The sequence below is a fragment of the Lygodium microphyllum genome, unplaced genomic scaffold, assembly GCF_053477565.2.
Source record: "Lygodium microphyllum isolate KBCC unplaced genomic scaffold, Lygodium_microphyllum_v1.1.10 scaffold_36, whole genome shotgun sequence".
Classification (NCBI taxonomy): domain Eukaryota; kingdom Viridiplantae; phylum Streptophyta; class Polypodiopsida; order Schizaeales; family Lygodiaceae; genus Lygodium; species Lygodium microphyllum.
Genome location: NW_028229519.1, coordinates 1,593,945 through 1,615,059, shown reverse-complemented (window position 1 = coordinate 1,615,059; position 21,115 = coordinate 1,593,945). Strand labels below are relative to the sequence as shown.

General features: G+C 38.3%; 1 protein-coding gene across 2 annotated transcripts in view; it reads left to right on the top strand.

The window, feature by feature from the left end:
* Positions 1 to 21,115, top strand: part of LOC148009159 (tRNA-dihydrouridine(47) synthase [NAD(P)(+)]-like) — a 61,447-nt gene that overhangs the window by 732 nt on the left and 39,600 nt on the right. Inside the window, exons 2-5 of one of the 2 annotated variants that reach the window (XM_087673752.1) lie at positions 14,333 to 14,449; positions 17,725 to 17,964; positions 19,659 to 20,252; positions 20,339 to 20,611. In XM_087673752.1, coding sequence (XP_087529878.1) covers positions 14,333 to 14,449; positions 17,725 to 17,964; positions 19,659 to 20,252; positions 20,339 to 20,611 — 1,224 coding nt within the window. The remainder of the gene's footprint in view (positions 1 to 14,332; positions 14,450 to 17,724; positions 17,965 to 19,658; positions 20,253 to 20,338; positions 20,612 to 21,115) is intronic. The other variant, XM_087673753.1, reaches the window with a different exon arrangement.

The window sequence follows — 21,115 nt, the reverse complement described above, 5'->3', positions numbered from 1 at the left end:
CTTGTAATTACTTCTTTATGGGCCAGATAGATCAATTGATGTTTCTAATATTAGCACGGTGTTGGTAATCTTGGAGACTTCGCCTCCTTACCTCATGTACATAGTACATTAACATAATCTAAGCATTAGTGGCCTCCTTACCTCATGTACATAGTACATTAACATAATCTAAGCATTAGTGGTAGGTAGTAATGGTGGTAGTGATTCCGGATTGGTAGCTAAAATGCTTGTGGCCACCAAAAAAGTTACAATATCCACACACTTAATGAAAAAACCATATTGCTTTGGCTGCTAATCACTGGGGCTGTTGAAACATGCGTTTTTGCAACCTAGCTCCTTCATCACGTGACGTCACTCATCTATCACAGGGGCTGTTGGGACTTGTGTTTTTGTAGCCTGGCTCATCCTCCATCACCTAGCGTCACTCATCTATCACAGAGGCTGTTGGAACTTGCATTTTTGTAGCTTGGCTCCTCCTCCATCACCTAGCGTCACTCGTCTATCATAGAGGCTATTGGACAAGTGTTTTTGCAGCCCGCCGGCTCATCTTCCATCATCATTATCCACTTGGCATCAACATTTGGGCTGCTCTCCTTGTGTTTGACAGCTTCGACACTCTGGGATGTGCATTTTGCTGCCCAGGGCATTCCCCGGTATCAAAGGATTGTGGTTCGCTCCCTCAATATCTGGCGATGATCTTCCACATCTCCGATGGCATCAGAGGGCTGGGGTTTACTCCCTTGATAGCTGTCTTTCACCTTCAAGTGATTACTTCGATAGCCCATTGCTTGGAGGATTGCGTTTCGCTCCCTTTACTGTGTAGATTTCCCATAGGTATTGCTGCTTGATTCAAATAGGACAGTGCAATTATCTCAAGCGTCAGCTTCGTTGTATCACCTTTTCTTCTCATAGCATGATTTAGTGCATCATCATTGTGTTCATTTTGTTTTTTTGAGTTTCTCTTCTCTCTCAGTGTTTGCCGTACACACTCTGTGTCACTTCTTACGAACCCTACTATCTCTTTGCACTGTTGCTTATTTTGACATGGTATCAACGTTATTTTTGACACACTATCATGACCATGGATTCGACTAGATTACCAAAGTGTTCTCTCATGTGAGAATACACTATGGAGCAAATACCACTCTCTATCAAACATCCCATCATGAACCTAAACTGCAAACTAGCTCCAAGCTTGAATTGTTAGTAGATATGTCAGCTCATGTGTGAGTTTGTGCCTGTAGAGGCTGGGCACATTATTTAGGATATTTTAGGCATTTCTTATGGTCTTCATTTTGGTTATATTCAGCATTAAATGTTGGCCGACGTGATCATATTGAGGACATATTTTTGTCATATATATTCAGACTCCTCCTTCTCACTCAATGACTTATCTGCCATCACATGTGTGGAGACTCCGTGGAAAGAGGAGCCAGTGCCGGTGCTTGCCCACGCAGCTAGTGACTCGTTGTTGTATGCGGTTGTCTCGTGTTGGATATGTGTATTCCATTTCCCGAGCATACATTTGAGTTCTCATCTGTATTGTGTTTTTTCTTTCTTTTTCTCTTTTGTCTTGTGTTTCAGCAGTTTATTACATCATATATTTACGCTTCCATTGCTACTCCACTTTTGACATAATATTAGATTTCAGGTTTTATCCTCCTGCTGTGTTTTCTTTGCTGATTTTAAGATTTTTTTGACCAATATTGAATAGGCAATTGTTGCTTCAACCAAGCGACTTGTTTTTCTTGCGTTTTTAATGGTGTTAGCATTCGTACCACTTGCGTCAACCCCTCTCCTGCGTGTTAGTTTCAGCCTGCGATTTAGTGTTTTTGCATCTCCTCTTGGTTGGGTGATTGCAATATTAGGCCGTTTTTGCTGTTTCAGGTGGTTTTTGGTTGCTTTTTTACCTTTTCGTAGCAGATTTCTTCTTGTTTTGGTCAGATTTTGGTGAATATTGCATGCAAACTCTCATTTTTTGCAGTCTGTGCTTGTGGTTTGGTTGTGTTTCCTCTCCAAATCTCTTCTTTTCTGCACTTCTCTTCTAAATGCTCTATAGATGGCTCCTCTGCACACATCCATTGATGATAAGTTTCATGGAGGTTCTAGTGAGGCTTTTACAGCTTCAGAGAGGATTTCAAAGAAGAAGAAGTCAAAGACCCAGTATTACCATTGTGGGAAGAAATGTCATTTACAGAAGGATTGCAACGAGTTAGCAGCTTCCAGGAAGAAGAAGGTGAAGAAGATGAAGCAGAACGTGGACTCCTCCAACGAGTCATCATCTATCTTTGACTCAGATTTGGATCCTCCAGCCAAGAAGAAATCCAAGGCGCGGAAAATATCAGCTTTTTCAGATCGTGGAAAGGGATTGATGGCTCCTTTCTCAATGGCTTTCTAGTAGTGGTGATGATGACATCCCTCATGACTCTCCAATGCTAGAGGGAGTGTGAAAGGGTGGTGAGATAGGGCAGCCATGCCTGATCTATATGTCTACACAGATGCATATAATCCAGAGAGGGACTTCCTTGACGCATCGATTGAAGTGTGGCAGGTTCAAATTGTGGAGCTAAGATTGATATCCTGGTACACAGATCGGATGCCGTAAGCGCGCGTAGTGAGCGTCAGAAGGTCCCCAAGAACAAAAGAACTCTACTTTTTGCATCAAATTAGTCTCTTGTTCATACCAGTGGTATCAGAGTGAAGCTGAGATTGAGAGTTTCCAATCGCTACCCATTTTGCGCGAAGGCGGAGCTTCTGGAACGATCAAGCTCTACAGTGAGTTTCATCGCGAACGGTCGATACGGGTGGATTCCTGGCGGTCAAGAACCTCTGTCTGCAGCCTCTGATCGCGAAAGACCGGCCTGAGGAGGCGGAGGACCACTTCTACATCTCCCTCTCCAAGTTATTTTTTCTATAGTCAACAGATAAGCTTCCATATCTTAAAAAAGTTTAAGCTTAAAGTCAAAGCTTAGAACTAAGCTTTAAAAAGCTTAGCTTATTAAAACTGAAAATCGACGGCAGCGGCATGTGCTAGGCAGCGACGAATCCGTCGAGGATATATTCATATCCTAAATTTCTATGACGGCTTCAAAAGTTTAAAGCTTCTTAGCCTTACAAGTCTACTAAGGCTCTCTAGCTTCCCAAGTTCAAACTTACTTACTTTGCAAGTCCTGTAAGTCACAGAGGATCAAAACTGACTTATCTCAATTACTCCCATAAAGACTGTTCCTGCGCAGAAGCACAGAATCACAAAATTGTTCCCTAGAAGACTCTGTTCACATACACAGACTTGCTGAACCAGTTTCAGCACACGCAGAAGGTCATACGCAATTTCTACGAAGACTACGAACATCGCAACCGCAAAAGACAAAGACTGAAAAAGCCAAACAAAAAATCTATAAGCCTTGTATACCCGACTTTGAGCTACGCTCATCTCGCTAATCAGATTTCGAGAGCGTGAGGTCTTTTGGATTTTTATAGGATGACGGAATAAAATATGGACGATTTAATGGCTGAAGGTGATCTTTCTGAACCTACGATGGAACAAAAATTGGATTTAATTATGATGCAGCTTGATGAAGAACGAAGAGTCCGACAAGCTTTGGAAGTTCAATTGGCCAATTTGCGACGATCTACCACCGATAAAGATGGACCACAACTCGAAGATCTTATTCGACGTATCATCGATGTAACACTCGAAGCTCAATCCATCCGCAAAGAAACAAAGATAAGTAAAAGAAATTTCAAATTTCGTACTTTCAATGGAACTCGAGATGGAAAGACTGTACTTGCATTTATCAGTCAGTTTGATGATTGCTTTCATGAAGAGACATATGCTGAAAATGACAAAATTAAATGTGTCACTAATCATTTAGTCGATTGAGCATCTCTTTGGTGGACTGTGGTTCGCAATAGCATTGATTGTTCCACTACCTGAGAGAGTTTCAAGAAGAAGTTTCTGCAGAATTTCCTTCCTCTCCAATTCCATGAAAAAGCCATAAAACAATGGGATCTTCTACAGCAAAGAGATCGTGAACCTATTTCCCAATACACTGAATGTTTTTGGAATGTCGTACTGCAACTACGTATGCTAGAAGACGTATCTGAAGTGACTCATAAACACAATTTTATGTTTGGCTTACTTGGACATTATTATGCTGAAGTCAATATGTTCGAGTCAACAACCCTTGAAGATGCAATTTCCTTGGCTCATGACACTGAAGACAAGATTCGAGGAAGAGACAAGCGTCCACAACAATTTTAAGCTAATGGTAACTATGGTTCCAAGTAATTCAATTCAAATTTTAGAAGATTCAATCAAAGTCGTTTTTTTCCATCTACATTCCGTAAGTCTTGGATACGACCACTTGCTTTGCCATCAAATACCAATCAAAATCCTTAGCCATTCTCACAGTCAAATCCTAATATTCCTAGACTTCCTGTCATTGCCAACAATGTATCTAAAGCCAAACCTGTAGTTTGTTACAAATGCCATCAACCTGGACATCTAGAAGTCAATTGTCAATCGAAGAAACCACCTGTCCATATCAATTATCTTGGAGTAATGGAAGATGAAGAATGTGAGGAAATGCTTGACTTTACAGAAGATGATGACGACATTGCTACTCCTTCGGATATTTCACCAGGTATCAACTCCATATTCTTTGTTGACAATAAAATGTTTAGTGTATGGTAAAGAAAAGATTATTTTGCATGATGATGATAGTACACATGATCTTATTTCTGCAAAGTTAGTGAAAGAATTGAAATTACAAATTGTTTTTACACATTATCGCATTAAAGCAGCATTCCTAGGCATAAGATATAATGGAACACAAGAGGTGCGTAACTTAGAAATTAAAATTGGTTAATACACTGAACGAAGAAATTTCCTAGTTGTACCTTTGCAGTCTAGTGATATTATCCTAGGTATGCCTTGGCGTCATCAGTATAATCCTGATATAGATTATTTAACGCATTCAATTAAAATTTATTTTCAAGGAAAACAAATTACATTGCATGGTATGCACGCATCCAATAATTTTCCATTGCTTACTCATACTCAAGCTAAACGTGTATTGCGTAAAATTGGGTGAATGAACTTCAAGCTAAAGAAAAACATATGCATCTTAGGCTTAAACAATTTTTTGCTCAATTTAAAGATTATTTTGCTAATGATTTACCATCTGGACTACCACATTCACGATCTGAAGATCACAAAATAGATTTAATTTTTGGTACACAACCACCATGTAAAGCACCATATATGCATAATTAAATTAAACATAAAGAAATTCAAAATCAAGTAGAATAATTGCTAAACAGAGGATTTAATTAGACCTAGTAGTTCTCCATTTGACGCACCTGTTTTATTAGTAAAGAAGAGGAATAATACTTATCGCATGTGCATTGATTATCGTGCCCTGAATAAAATTACAATTAAGAATAGATATCCGATTCCTAGGGTAGATGATCTTATGGATAAACTACAAGATTTTGCCATATTCAGTAAGATAGATCTTAAATCTGGTTATCATAAAGTGAGATTGGATAAAGCTGATATATTCAAGATTGCATTTAGAACACAATTTGAAAATTATAAATTTCTAGTGATGCCTTTTGGATTGACTAATGCACCTGCTACATTTAGTCGAAATGATGAATCGCATATTCTTGAAATATCAGCATTGTGCTATAGTATTCTTTGATGATATATTAGTATTCAGTAAAAATGAGAATGAGCATTATGAACATCTGTTTTTAGTTTTCAAGTTGTTAAAAGATAATCAATTATATGCTAATTAAAAAAAGAGTGAATTCTTTCAAACAGAAATTGAATATCTAGGTCATATTGTGTCATCAGAAGGTATTAAGGTTGATCTTAAAAAGATAGAAGCAATTTTAAATTGGCCCATACCAAAAAATGTGCATGAGTTACGTTTTTTTCTAGATCTTGTTAGTTTTTACAGAAAGTTTGTGCGAAATTTTTCATTACTTGCTTTACCTTTGACTAAACTTTTAAAGAAGGGTATTGTTTATAACTGATCTGATAATCAACAAAAATCTTTTGATTTATTGAAATATGCATAAACCCATGCTCTTGTATTATAACTACCTGATTTCAATAGACTATTCTTTTTAGTAGTTACTGATGCTAGCGGATCTGGAATAGGAGCCGTACTTGTGCAAGATAACCATCCCATAGCCTACTCTAGCTGTAAACTGAAACCATCTGAACTTAAATACTCTACCTACGATAAAGAATTGCTAGCTGTAGTAGAAGCTTTACGTCAATGGAAACATTACTTAATAGGTTCTGAATTTATGATTAAAACTGACCAACAAAGTATTAGACATCTCCTTAGACAACCCCAAATATCTGACCGACATATTAAATGGGCAGTTTTCATTCAAAGTTTTCATCTCCTTATACAATATCAATCAGGAAAAGAGAATGTAGTAGCCGACGCTTTAAATAGATTACCAACAATTCATAATATCTCTGTGATATCATTTGATTCCCTTATCCCTATGAAATATACTTATAATCAGGATCTTACTTTTCAATTTGATTGGAATAAATTAGTTGCAAATAATTGGATTCCTATTGATTCGCTGTCTTACAATAATGAATTCATGTTTTATGAAAAGAGATTATGTGTTACAGTTCCATTTAGATCTTTTGTTTTGAATGAGATTCATTGTCCTCCATATCAAGGTCATAGAGGTATTATATCTACTTTACGTACATTAACTAAAGATTTTTATTGGTCACATATGGATACTAATATATCTAATTTTGTTTCTGAATGTTGAGTCTGTCAAAGAGTTAAAAGACATCATGGTAAACAGCATGGTTTACTAATACCTTTATCTATTCCATCACGACCATGGGAACGGATTTTTATGGATTTTATTATTGATTTACCTAATACTAAAGCTAACCATGATATGATTTGGACTGTTGTAGACATGTTTAGCAAATAAGCATATTTCATTCCATGCAAGAAAACTTTAACTGCATCTCAAGCAGCTCAATTGTTTTTGAAAACTATATTTACAAATTATGGTTTACCAAAAGTTATTATTTCTGATCGTGATTCTAGATTCTGTAATAATTTTTGGATTACTTTGTTTGCTAACTTAGGAACAAAGATTGATTTTTCATCTGCATTTCATCCTGAAACAAATGGTCAAATAGAAGCTACTAACAGTACTATTTTAGATCTTTTACGTGCTTATACTATTTCAAAACCACACACATGGGATACACATCTATATTTACTTCAGTTTGCATATAACAATACTCCACACACAGCTACAAAGAAAGCATCATTTGAAGTTATTTATGGTTATAGATTGTCTACACCTGTTGTATCTTTATCAAATAAAATTCAGACTACTGATGATATTACTAACATGCACGCTACTATTTTTGATGAGGTTAAATATATGATTGCCAAAGCCCAGTAATCATATACAAGACAAGCAAATAAGAAAAAACAGGCCATGAATTTTAAAGTTGATGACTATGTTTGGTTAAGAATAGAAAAATGTAGATTACAAAGTGTAGATAAACACCCAGTTGTGAAATTAGCACCTAGATTCTATGGATCATTCAAAATCACACACAAAATCAATGACAATGCATTTAAACTAGAACTACTACCACATTGGAAAATTCACAACATCTTTCATATTAGTTTATTACGATCCTTTAGAGGCCAATTACCTGTACACCTTGTCTATGAAAACCCACCTTTGTTAGATGAAGAGACTGAAATCCTTGAGCTTGAAGCTATTATAGATACTGACTTTATGACCACTAGAACTTGCCGTAGATATTCTAGATATTTGGTCAAGTTTAAAAACCATCATGTTGAAGAGGCCCAATGGATGCACGCTAGAGACTTAAATGCTTTCCCCACTCTGTTAGCTCCACATTGAGCTAATAGTAATTGAGGACAATTGCTATCCCACCCCGGGGGTATGATGCCAGGAGGCATATTTCACAGTGGATTCCATGCCACGGTGGATTCCGTGAGGTTTTACGGTAGATTCCGTAAACTTTTATTACCGGGGCTCATACACAAAGTGGATTCTTTGTGCGAGAAGTCAATGGGGACACCTATCCTTTTCGGGTGTTTCGTTAATTTAGTGTGTACATGGGTGATTCCATAGCGGATGAGTCCGCAAAATACATATTTAAATTAATAAGCGTTTATGAGTTTAGAATACGCACTCTTGATAAATTAAGGTTAGGATTGATTTCTAACCAATTGATTTATTTATGCAGTTGAAGACTGCTAGGTATTTACTTTTGTCGGTTTAATTGTATTATTTTACTAACGATTGTGAATGCTTCAGTTAATGTGTAGAGATAGTAGCAGTGGCGGAGGAAAGCGTTGGAGGATAGCGTGTATTCGAGTTATCATCTATATATTTTGATGGGCGTATACCTTAGGCATGGCGCCTATATTTTGTCGCGCCTATTTATCAAGGCGTTTGATATTTATTTATTATTTTTGTATGCGCATGGGCACACGATTTAGATATTTGTATTTGGACATTGTATTGGGTATGCCTGACTTCTTGGGCGTCCGTCCATTAGCTTTAATTCTATTTGGCACAAAAGCAAACTCAAAAGCCAAAAGCGTGCTAGTTTTAGTGCCATGGTGAAACCCATACTCATTTGCATACGCCTCATAGTGACTAGTATATTGAGTAGCGACCTCATGTCAGACATATTGTCAGCATAGTTACCAGTATCTTAGATGCATGCTGAATATCCAAGATTCACTATAGATGAGAGTAGTCCACAACCGATGGAGTGGAAGTGCTACCTCCTCTTTGAGCATCAGGCACTACTTTGGACCTCTACTCTACTGAACCTTAATGAGCTCGATCTAAAGTCGGCTCTAACTGAAGGTATCTAGGCAAAATTGCAACAATTGAGGATGATCTACCAAGTCATCCTTTTCCATCCACTTTGATCCATTGGTGGATAGTTCTGAAACTTCATCAAATATCTCCTAGAAACTTTACCTCCGACCTTTCTTTCCTTATGTGCCAAAATTTGCTTGGATACGAAGATCTCATTCAACTTCTTAACCTTAGGCTGAATTTCAGCAAAGACATCCTCTGGTACATCACCATGAAAAGCCTTAACAAACTGACATGAAAGACATTGTGTATCCATCAATGTGGAGGTAGTTTTAGTTGATATGCCATATCACTGATCTTCTCCATTGTTTTTAGCCTTGTCTTTTCTAAATACAATAATACATACTCACCCTCTACAAATTGCAAAGTGCATCTACAGTGATCAACTGCCTTCTTTTGCTTTTCTTATGATTTCTAAAGTGCATACTTTATCTTTGCATAGTCTGCATCCAAGTTTTCCATATAGCGATTAGCCTTAAAGATCTTATTCTTAGTTTGCAAGATAGGTAGTATCTTCTTGTACCCTCAATCAACTCAAATAGAGCTTTGCTAGTGGAGCAATATATAATTGCTCTTTGCAAACTGCAAAGTACATCTATGGCGATGATTTGTCTTCTTTTGCTTTTCTTGTGATCTTTGAAGTGCATGCTTTATCTTTGCATAGGTTGCATCCAACTTTTCCACATAGCGATTAGCCTCAAAGATCTTATTCTTTGTCTGCAAGATAGGGCACCCTCATGCCATCCTCAACCATCTCAAATGGAGCTTTGCTAGAGTGGAACTATGTACTGTGTTGTTGTATGCGAATTCAACCAATGGCAAATATTGCCTCCACTATGTCTTATGGTTTGAAACATAGCACTTTAGAAGATCCAATGCTGTGGAATTAGCTTCTTTGGACTAACCATCTGTTTGTAGATGGAAGGATGATGAGAATTTCAGTGTGGTACCCATATTCTCAAGTAACCTCTTTCAAAATAGACTAGTCATCCGAGGATCTCGATCCTGACAATGGACTTTGGTATACCATGATCCTTAAAGACGTGTTGCAAAAACAATTGTGCCATATGATCAGTATTTATCTTCTTTTTCACTGGAATGAAATGAGCTTGTTTGGTAAATCTGCAAATAATAGTCCATATTCCATCATTCCTTATAGGTGTCTTAGGAAGATGAAAAATAAAATCTATAGCAGTGCTCTTCCAAGGCCTATCAGGAATAGGCAAGTGTTGCAACAAACATGGCATCTTTTGTCTATCATGCTTAACCTTGTGACATATGATGCATGTTCCAACAAATTGCTTTACATCATGGCTCAAAGCTGATCAATAGAAGAAATGCTCCATTGCCTTGATTGTAGCATGAATACCTCTATGTCTTGCATATAGAGGAGCATGATTTTCAATGATTACTCCAAGGCTCAATTGCTTTGTGACACATAGTCTTCCATGTATCATTAGAAATCTATCTCTCAGCACAAAGCGCTCATGCCTTTAGACATTGCAAAGTTGATCATAAACGTTTGAAAGTCCGAATTAGCAGCATATTGCTCTTTCATAGTATCCAACTCAGTGTGATAAACCATGCTCATGACTGAAATTTGCGGCTTACGTGATATTGCATTAGCCATAACATTCTTTTTACCATCAATATGTATAATCTGAAAATGAAACATAGAGAGAAAATTTGCCCATCTCATATGCTTCTCTGTTAACTTTGTTTGCTTTAAAAAGTATCTCAAAGTTTGATGGTCTGTCTACATTGTAAAATCAGTCTCTAAGAAGTAATGTTTCCACGTAGATAGTGCGTGAATTACAGCCAAGAGCTCCTTCTCATAGACATGCAAATATTTATTTGCACCATGGAGAAGTTGACTCTTATAAGCCATAACTCAGCCATATAGAATCAAAAGTCATATTTTCTTTTAACTTTTAAAATGCTGAAATTTCTAGTGCTGTCCATCTAAATGGCATATTTTTCTTTTGCAAACCATACAATGGAGATGCAATTTCAGTAAACCCGTGTATATACTTTCTATAGTAAGAGTATATATCCAAGAAGCTATGGATCTCATGTACATTTTTCAAAGGTGGCCATGATCGTATTGCCTCAATCTTTGCAGGGTACATACGAATACCATCAGCCGATACAATATCCCCAAAAAGTGGATATCATGCAAAAAGAATCCACTTTTCTTGTCATTAATAATGAGCCTATGCTTACCAGTTCATTGAATACAATGTCCAAGTGCTTTCTATGCTCTATCTCATTCTTTGAGTATGTTAGAATTCGCCAATTCTATGGGCAATGCCCAATACTTTAGTTGGTTTGTAGTGTGAATACAACTATATTAATAAATTGTGTCACCACTTCTAGAGTTAGTTTGAGAGTTAAAATAACACTAGTTCAGTTAGGGATAGACCTAACTTACGACCTATTGTACTTTCATTCTATTAGTCTAGCACTTGCATCTTTTGAGTGTAGAATTGTTGCCCACTCTTGCTTATTGTCTTGTGTTCACACACTCTCTCTTACTCCATTTCCAACATTTGGTATCAACGTTAGAGACGTGGGTTTTGTCTCTCCACCGCTTAGTTGGTGCCACCCACGCGGAGTCCACTTAATCAACAAAGGAAGAGAAGCTACTATTTTGGAGGGGAGCTACTGTTTAGGAAGAGAAGTAGTTGTTTTGGAAAAGGTGCTGTTGCAGTTGTCAGCCTGCACGTAATCCTGTATGCAACTCTGCACACATAGCCTCTCTCAGCCTTGCTTGTAATATTCTTAGCCTTGTTGCCATTTTCTCAACCTTGCCTACCATTTTTTGCAAATTTGAGAAAAAATATAGAAACTCTAATTTTCCAATATCTAATTTCAAAGAAATTTTCAATTTCTCACACTTTGTGTCAAGAAATTTGGGGATTTTCGGTTGGCTTTTTCAATTTTTAAACTTTCTCAAAATTTCTTTGAGGAAAGTTGGGGCCTTTGCTAGATTTGAGTTCCCATGCATGAATTTTCATTGAAATTGCCAACATTGCATAATTTCTTTGACATTGGTACGAGAAATTTGGGGCTTTTCAGTTTTTTGGCTTAGATATGCATCATGAGGTAGATTCCAAAAGTTGGTTACTATTGGGCACACATCCCAAGGTGACATTTCTGCAAAAATTCTGATTGTAAGGTATACATTTCTTCAATTTCTTTGAAATTTTGTGAAGAAATTTGGGGCTTTAGCTCGACATGCATTCCAAGGCAAGAAATAGGCGGTACAACAGCATTAATTTGCTGTGATAGTTAGATTTGGCCACAAATTTTGTGGATTTTCAGTAAAATTTGGTGAGACTCAGCATTAAATTATTGAAAACTATTTTCTTTTGGGCATGCATTTCGAGATAGGTGTAGTACACTAGCGTGAAGCAATGCATTGCTGTTATTTCTTGGTTGAGTGTTGATTTGGGTGACATTGTGCACACTTTGGCATTTATGTGACAATTTGGTACTTGTTTTTGAATCTTATGGGGATTTTTGTTACTCTAAGGAGTACACACTCTATACTTCAGTACCAAAGTATTTGGATGCAGATTTTTGTTCATTATTGATAGCATGGCATGTCAAGGGAATAATGATCAAAGCAATATTCTTGGTATCCTCACTCAACCACCTGTCGTGGAGTCTTATGGTCCGCAACCTTCTTGTGGAGAAGGAGTTGTGGGACTATGTTACAGGTGACTTGCAGCAGCCAGGAGATCTAGCACCTTAGACACCTTAGCATAACGCTCGAAAATGTGGATGAGGTTATTTAGGATGCTAAATCGGTGAACATCATAGTGAACTCTCTTCCAAAGTCATATATTGGTTTCCACACCTCTTTGATATTGTCTTTGGGGGGGGCGGGGGGGAGGGAGCAACAACCCCTTACATTTGTAGAGTTGGAAGACCTCTTGTTGCAAGAGGAGCATACTCGGAAGAATGTTACATTGCATTTAGGTGATGTAGCTATGCTTTCCAAGTTCTAAGGCAAAGGTAAGGTTGGGCAAAATGCAAAAAATCAACAAAAGGGTGATGCTGTACAGCCATCGACTAAGGCTGCCCTTTAGTCTTGTCCTTGTCCTTACGCTTCTGCATTTGTTGCACTGTAACATGAGGAGGTGCGTATTTGTCCGATAACACATCTAATCCCATGTGATAGGTGAGTGCCCATGTACCTTGGGCGTATAAGAAACCCATCCTTAGTGGTGTGGATAAAATGGTCTTGGTAGAAAGCCATCTTCATCCCCATCTCATGTATTGGAGTCAACCATGCCATTCCCTCCTAGTCTCTATTAAATAAGGTCTTGTCTTATAGTCTTGCCAATCTCGAGTGGCTCAAAGTGAAAGAAGGTGCATCAAGGTAGTACTAGAAGGGAGGTAGCCTATCCATGCTAAAACCGTGTAACTCAAGCCATGGTGTCATCTAGGCATACCAACATGATGCATCTCCCTCTGCGACGAGCTGTCATGGAGCCTCTACCACAATGAGAGGAGTCCCTAGTTCAGCTCTAGCAATCTCATGTGGGACTGATGCCTTGCACCTGACCATCTTGGAAATCATGGATACCAATGGCCTCTCCATTGATCTCCATCCATCATATGTATGGTGTGATCTGCTGCAGTTGTCAAGGCTGGGCCCCCAAATCTGTACTGCATGCAAGCGAGGGGATGTAACTAGAGTATCAAGTAGCCACAACTTAGTGCAGGGATCGCAAGTGGATGTGAAATGCTTGTCCCATCACATGGACTCTTCTTAAAAGAATCATGTCTCATTGTTTATCTTCTGATACAAGCTAAACATTCCCTTCTATGGAGTTTATATTGTCAGCATCATTAGTGATCAATCTGTACATGTGTGAAGTAGGCTGGTTGAGTATTCTACCTTTCTGTCTTACAATGTTGTGTACTGTTTGGTAGGCTATTGAAAACAGAAGCTTCATTGGTATGGACACATTGTTCTCTCAAAAGCTGCAGCTGAGTCAATCTTTTCTTTTCATGTTGTGAACTTACAAGGATCCCTTTAATGCAATTTGTAGATTCTATGCTTCTTTGCTACGTTTGTGAAATACCATGCATTTTCTCCTTGTGGATCTTATATCGTCAGAATTTTTGGTGAAATTTGAGCAGATGTCTCAAGCATACTATTTCTTTGTCTCACATAGATTCTGAATCTAAGATAAGGATCTTATTTATTGCTGCAAGCCCTGTACTTTCTGATAGAGCACACCTTATCTTTATGTATCTATTTGATGTCTATTATTCTTCTCTGCACTTTGTGCCTTAAGGAAGAGAAAGGGGTGGTGATAGAAATGCTTTCCTAAAAGATTTCTGCAGCTTGACCTTATCTATATGGGGATTTCAGGCAAGAAAATCAGCAGAAAACATTTGTGGAGCAGTTGCAAAAGCAAATGATGTAAATGCTTGTCCATATGGCCAAGGTTGCAGATTTAATCATGATTTATCAGCTTTTCTAGCACAGGTATATTGAATGATTGCTTTCTGGATTGTCAAAAATTTCTAAGAGTTCAATGTTTTTCAGTAATGTGAAATAGCAAATATAACATGACTATTGCACTGTGCATACAGCTTGCTTACAGCATTTTGGTGTTTGGCACATGCATGAAACTGCCACATAACAGTGGCAGAATATTCAAAGTTTCTTAATTTCTGGATTAAAAGAAAAGGAAATGGAGTGGTTTTATGATTGGACTCCTAGAAGATTTGAGAATTTACAATGGATATCCTTTTTGGGGACCCAATCTATATGATGATGTTAGATTTCTTGGGACGTGATGTGTTTCTTTTCCCTCCTGGAGACGAGTGAATTTTATTGTACTTTCCCTATCAACTATCAAGTTTGGCCCATGAGGAGTTAAATGAGATTGGTGAATTTTAGGGTTGCCATTCTGGACATTGTAAAGAAATCTATGAAATAAGAGGGATGTATGTGAGTGTTCGTAGTTTTTTGAATTGGTGAGGCATTGACAAAACATCAGAATGGAGAATAGTGCATTTTTCAGTATTTTAGAAGTTGAAGATTATTGTGTAGACAGAGGCTCCTCAGTTTCTGGATGTATATGTGTAGTCATTTTTCAAATTTAACATCACTCGAGCCCAGCTTTTACAAAAAGACACGATTTGTCTCAGAGGCTGCAATTGAGGATGTATGCAAGCTTTTCAAAAGGGCTTACACTATGGCCTTAAGTAATTGACCAACTGTGATTATGAACTCTCTCTGTATATAAATCTTGACCCTAATATATCAAGGTATAACCTTACTATACGATAGTGGTGTACAAAGAGGAAATGTACAGGATTGCATGGTGGACAATGAAGTACCAATTTAGTTAGTGATGGTTCAAGAATAGGGAATTCTATCAGAGATGTAATTTATTGATAAAAATCACACAATTGGAAAGAGGATTCTGAGACAATCCACTTGAGTATGAAAATGACCACGTTCCATCATGATGATGTAGAAGTATTAATGTGGCATGACAGCTTGCTGGTGTGGCATCAAAATTTATCTAGACTAGGCAAGGTACTTCCCAACCTTTATATTTTAAAAAATAAGCATAAATTCAAAATTAAAAAATACAGTTGTGCTTACTGTTTTGATTTCCATTTTTATGCTTTTCTAAATAGGGAGAGAGCCCTTGCTGCAGATTTGGCAACATAGAGTCAATTTAAATTAGTTGTGTGACTGATTTTTTATTTGTGTTGGTTAGCTGCTCAGTTGTTAAGATGGATTTGTAGTCATGCGATTGATCCTGCAATCATAGCATGGAATGTGGTAGTGGTTGCCTGCTTGTTGTTGTAAGTCATGTGGCAGGAGATCTGGACTACACACTGCTGGTTGAAGATATAGAGTGCTGGTTTTGTATGTCTGTGCTCGCGTTTTGGGGATGTTGTGTAGGGATTGAGGATTGCTTGTACAGGGTGTAGGTGCATGTTGCTGGTACAGAAGGATTCAAAGTTGTCTTGCGCAAAAATTCTGGGCTAATCTGTTTTCAGTGTCTAGGTGAACTGTTAAGTTGTGCAGGAACTATCTAGCTCCAGAGTATTGGGATTTCTAGTTTGAATTTAGGAAAGAAATAGTGTGTTATACTGCCTGCCCTTTATCTACTGAAGGCTAGTTTCACATCTCGTATAGGTCTATGGGTGTTTGGTGGCACTTGGTGTGCACCTTGCCATAAGGGGGAAACAATCAATATTTGGATAAGCCAAACATGGAGGAGTGTCATCAAGAGAACAAGATGTATGCCTTGCAGTTGGTGGATCTCTAGTTGTGGTTATAGGTGCCTATTAAAGAGCAAACCTAAGTAGGATGGAAATTTCTTGAGATAGGTGGACAGTTTCCAAATGGTGGTTCAAAGGCTTCTTTGCAGCATTGGGTTGATAATGTCACATGGATGGGGTTCTTAGGTCTTCTAGGTGCTTGGACGAGTGCGAGCATAGGATTCGCTTACTTAACATGGCTCGGGATTCTGGCTGGTGACCTTATGGGGGATCCTTATAGTGGCAATGGCATTAATCAGGAACGAGGACACTCTAGAGAGGAAGGTAACTGTGGGAAGTTCAGGTCCTGGCTACCATAGATTAGGGCCTTATGTCAATTTTTAAGAGGTTGGTTGCATGTTCATGGATTTGGAGGAGTGCAGCACAGTGCAGGATGTTGATAGTGTGGGAGAATATCATATACTAGGCACTGCCCTATGGAATTCGGGCAAGGGTGCACAACAGGCAAGCACACATGGGCAACATAGTCATGTGGCAGTTGGTCAGCCAGTGCTAGAGCCCCACCGCATAAAGGGCCGGTTCTCCCTTTTCAGTCATTATTGGCAAGTTTAAAAAGAGCTGGATTGTACCAATTCATGGATTGAGATGTCTTGCAGTTTGTTAGAGGCTTGTCCTGGATAGGACAGCAAGCATACTCTTTTTGAATACAGAGTGTGGGACCATGCAAGACTGCATATGGGCTGGAGTGCAGCGCGAATTGCTGTTGACAGCCCTTTCTCCCTTGCACACATCATTGTTTTTACCTTGAAATATTAGTGAGAGAAAATTTTTGGCCTTTTGTTCCTCTTATCTCTTTTGTTGTTGTGCATTTTAGGGAGGAGTCATAAATACCAGTGTTGGGTGAAAATTGAGGTGATGTGTGGCTCAATCAATGTAAGTGAAGCTGATTGTAGGCACCAAAGTGAAAACAGTCTTTGAGATGCTTAGTAATCAAGAGAGTTTGTGCTTTGCTTGGGGTGGTTGATTCTCAAATTCATAAAAGCCAAACTGCAGCCTCATGGTAAACCCAGGCATATCATGCCTTCTGATGTAATCGTGTTCTGCCACAGTAGTTTCCTTTCCTCTCTAGTCCAACATGACTACTCAAGGTCAACAGATGATCTTTGCTGGTCCTAGGTTCAGTCTAGGCCTTTTTTAACGGTGTTGCTTATGTTCTCTGCAGTCAACCTGCTGGTCAAGCCACTCTAATCTGTTCCACCATCTGAGGCTCACTTTTGTCTAATATGCATAGTTCTTATGGTCTCTGGATATATTTAGTTGTAACAATATGTACTGCACGAGGAATCACATTAATGTAACGGCAATGTGCTATTGAACATTATAGTCGTCAAAGTTGCAAGCACTATTTCCTTGGAGTGTTCAAGCCTACAAACAGCCCATAGTTTTGGTTGTACTGAAAATTGCTTTAAAGATTTACTAATTCATGTCATCTTTAAAGTCTTATGTTTGGTGCAGAAACCTCCAGATTTGTCAGGCCAATGTCCTTTCATGGCACTCAACAAACCTTGTCCATTTGGAGCAGCATGCAGGCTTTCTGGTACCCACCAAGAAAAAAATGCCATGGATGTGGGATCTTTAGAAGCTGAGGATGGGGATGAGCTGAATGCTCTCAAAAAGGACTTTCAAAAACTCCTTTGGAAAAATTCAGTTTCATTTCCAAGGGCCGATTCTCAACTGCAAACCATGGATCTCTTGGTAAAATTTATGATATCTTGTTCTGACTTTATATTTGGAGCTCTCCTATGAGGTTGTACCTTTTTCCACTCATTGTACATTCTCTCTTCACCACTTGGCTAAAGTCTGTTGAAATACATTTGCTAACTCATTTTGTTGTCCCTATGGTGGAGTAAGTTACAAGGTCCCAGATTTGTGAAATGGGCAGGATTTCACTGGAATTATTCTCTGTTATTCTCAAAGGAGGTTGGTCTGAAGAGTGATGCGTGCTCTCAGAGAGCAAATGTGTCCTCTGAATCTTCTAGAGTCGTTGGACTTTCAGTCATGCAATCGCCTGCTGTCAGATAGCTTCCAAGAATTGACTGCATAATGGAAATATTTGCTAGAAAAAGAGTTAGAAATTGGGACTTTTATGGCATCTCCACTTGTGAGCTTAGTCAGAGTCTGTGCTGATATTTGTAGTAGAATAGTCAGGTATGTTACGTATAATGTGTCTAGTCCGCAGACATAGCATGGTATAGAACATACAAGAAAGAGTTTGGGATAAAGTACAGGGTTTCATACTGTCCATAAAAAATACATATGAAATGAATAGTTAATCTGTGAAATACAAACTTAAACTTGTTGCTTGAACATCATGCGTCATGACTCATGAAATAGAGTGACAAGTCATTATCTATTCAGTATGAACTTTGAATTTGTTGTTTTAACACGACAAGAGTAAGTTGAGTGACAAGGCAAGTAGTAATAAAGATAGATCCAAGGTGCAATATAATTCATAAATTTCAAGAGTCAAGGCATGAAAAGAAAGGAGAGCTAGGCAAGTTACGAGTGCAAAAGTGGACTCTGTTAGGCAAATATTTGCCAATGATTCACTGACTCATAGTACATATAATAGTCACTAAACAAAAGACTCAAGAGAGCCTAGGAAAATAAACCTAAGAGCTCATATCACACAAGTCCTCGTTCCCATAAGTGAGATGGGACTCATGCATGCTGGGCCAAAATCATCACCTCAAGGAAATTGCCCTGATCATCATACTCAAGCTCACAAATAGGAGCATTTTATAAGCATAAGTAGCTATTGCAGATAAACTCCTAGAGCCATGCCTCACATAAGCTGTGATTGCAACTTATGCGTTGCCATCAAATATAACACCTCAAGAAATGGGTTGTTGCTGCCTTCTAGTACATGAGACTTTTGGTCAATCTTCTCTAGCTCCATATAGAGGTCTCTAAATATGGCATTCTACCCAGCATCTCGTTTTCTATGCATACTTGTAAGTGTGGCCCTTGTTAGTTGTTAATAGGGACTCATCCAAATTCACTTAAAAATTGAAAGTTGAGAGAGTGTATATAATTTCAATTTTCTATTGTGAATCATTAGAAACTAGCTTATAAACTGTAAATCAAGACTTAACTACTTTATCTATTCAGTCATAGGCGTCTTGTGCATGTTGCATAATATACATTTGTTAGAGCGACAATAGATCTATTGGCATACCTACCTAGCGCTAAGCTTGTTATGTATCTTGGTGTGTATATAAGAGTAGGATGACCAATATCTTTCACATGCTCTAGATGAACAATCCTAAATTAAATTAGAAAATTCACTCATTAATTGTGTGCCTTAATCTACTAGAGAGAGAGAGAGAGGCATGGACTTTAGTGAGGAAGTGAGAGAGGGAATGCTTTGAAGCATAAGCTTGATTCAGGGAAAAGCGAAGAAAGTGGCAGCAAAAACTTCCAATTCTCAATTAGATGGGACTGTTGAAATCATGTCCAAGGACCAATCCAGCATACAGCAAACTGAAAACACACAATCATCAGATGTAGACAAATCTGCTATAATGCAGGATGAATGCATGTTAACATTAAGCTCATGTCCAGCAGAAGTCAATGGTTCTGTCGAGAGTACATCCAAGGTCAAATGCACTACAAATGGCCACAGTTTGGTGTCAGAATCTGCAGATAAGCAACTTGGCGAGGGGATCATTTTGCAGGCCTCAAAGAAGCAGAAAACTGATGTTTCCAAAGAATCCTTGAAACCTGAGTCAACAAATGACGAAAGTGTGCTGCCCTTACAAGACAGTGCTCATCTGTCTTGTAGCAACCCAGAAAACTTGCGATATGGAGTTGATGTTGAATGCAGATTGACAAAACGTGAGAAGAAGCTTATTGACTTTAAAGGAAAAGTTTATGTGGCTCCATTGACAACAGTGGGAAATTTGCCATTTCGAAGAGTGTGCAAACAATTAGGAGCTGATATTACATGTGGTGAGATGGCTATGTGTATCAACCTGCTGCAGGTAGATGATTAATTGCCTTGAGTTCTACAATGGTTTTTCATAGTCTTATATGCTCACAACTGCAATTTTCTGCTATCATATCACAGGGCCAGGCTTCAGAATGGGCTCTATTGAGGCGGCATCACAGTGAAGATGTTTTTGGAGTACAGATATGTGGAGCTTATCCTGACACAGTAGCACGCACTACAGAGTTGATAGATCGAGAATGCCAAGTTAGTTTTATTGACTTAAATGTTGGTTGCCCTATTGACCTGGTTGTCAATAAGGGAGCTGGATCCTGTCTTTTGACGAAACCTATGAGGCTTCAACAAATAGTCAGGGCAGCTTCTGCCTCAACTGACAATCCTTTCACCTTGAAGGTAACTGCCTGTTTGGAAGTGTTGCTTGTTACTCCTCTAGCCAGGTAGCAGTTAGAAGAAATGCTTATTTCATTTGGCTCCACGTTGTTCCACATAATTATGTAAAATACCTCATAGTACATTGCAGATACTGAAATTTTTATTCTAGATGTACTCCAATTTGCTTTACAGAATCATGTGCAATATCTAATAATGCAGTGCAGACACTGTATAACGTAGTGCTGCTTTTTTCAATAGTTATAATTTGGTCTAGTTAGACTTGCAAATGATGGAGATAGAACCTTTGCCCTGTCTATCTGTTTTTGTGTCTCCCTTCCTCTCCTCCTCACATGTATGCAGTAGGAGGTGAAAGAACTTCCAATGTGCAGTGGGCAGAAGTAGGACAGAGGGATCTCCAGAACTTCTATATTTGCTGAGAAAAGAAGTGTAGTATGGGAAGGCAGACATACAGACACCCAGTCCTAAAACATATGTTTAGCACAACACAATATCACTTCAAACCAA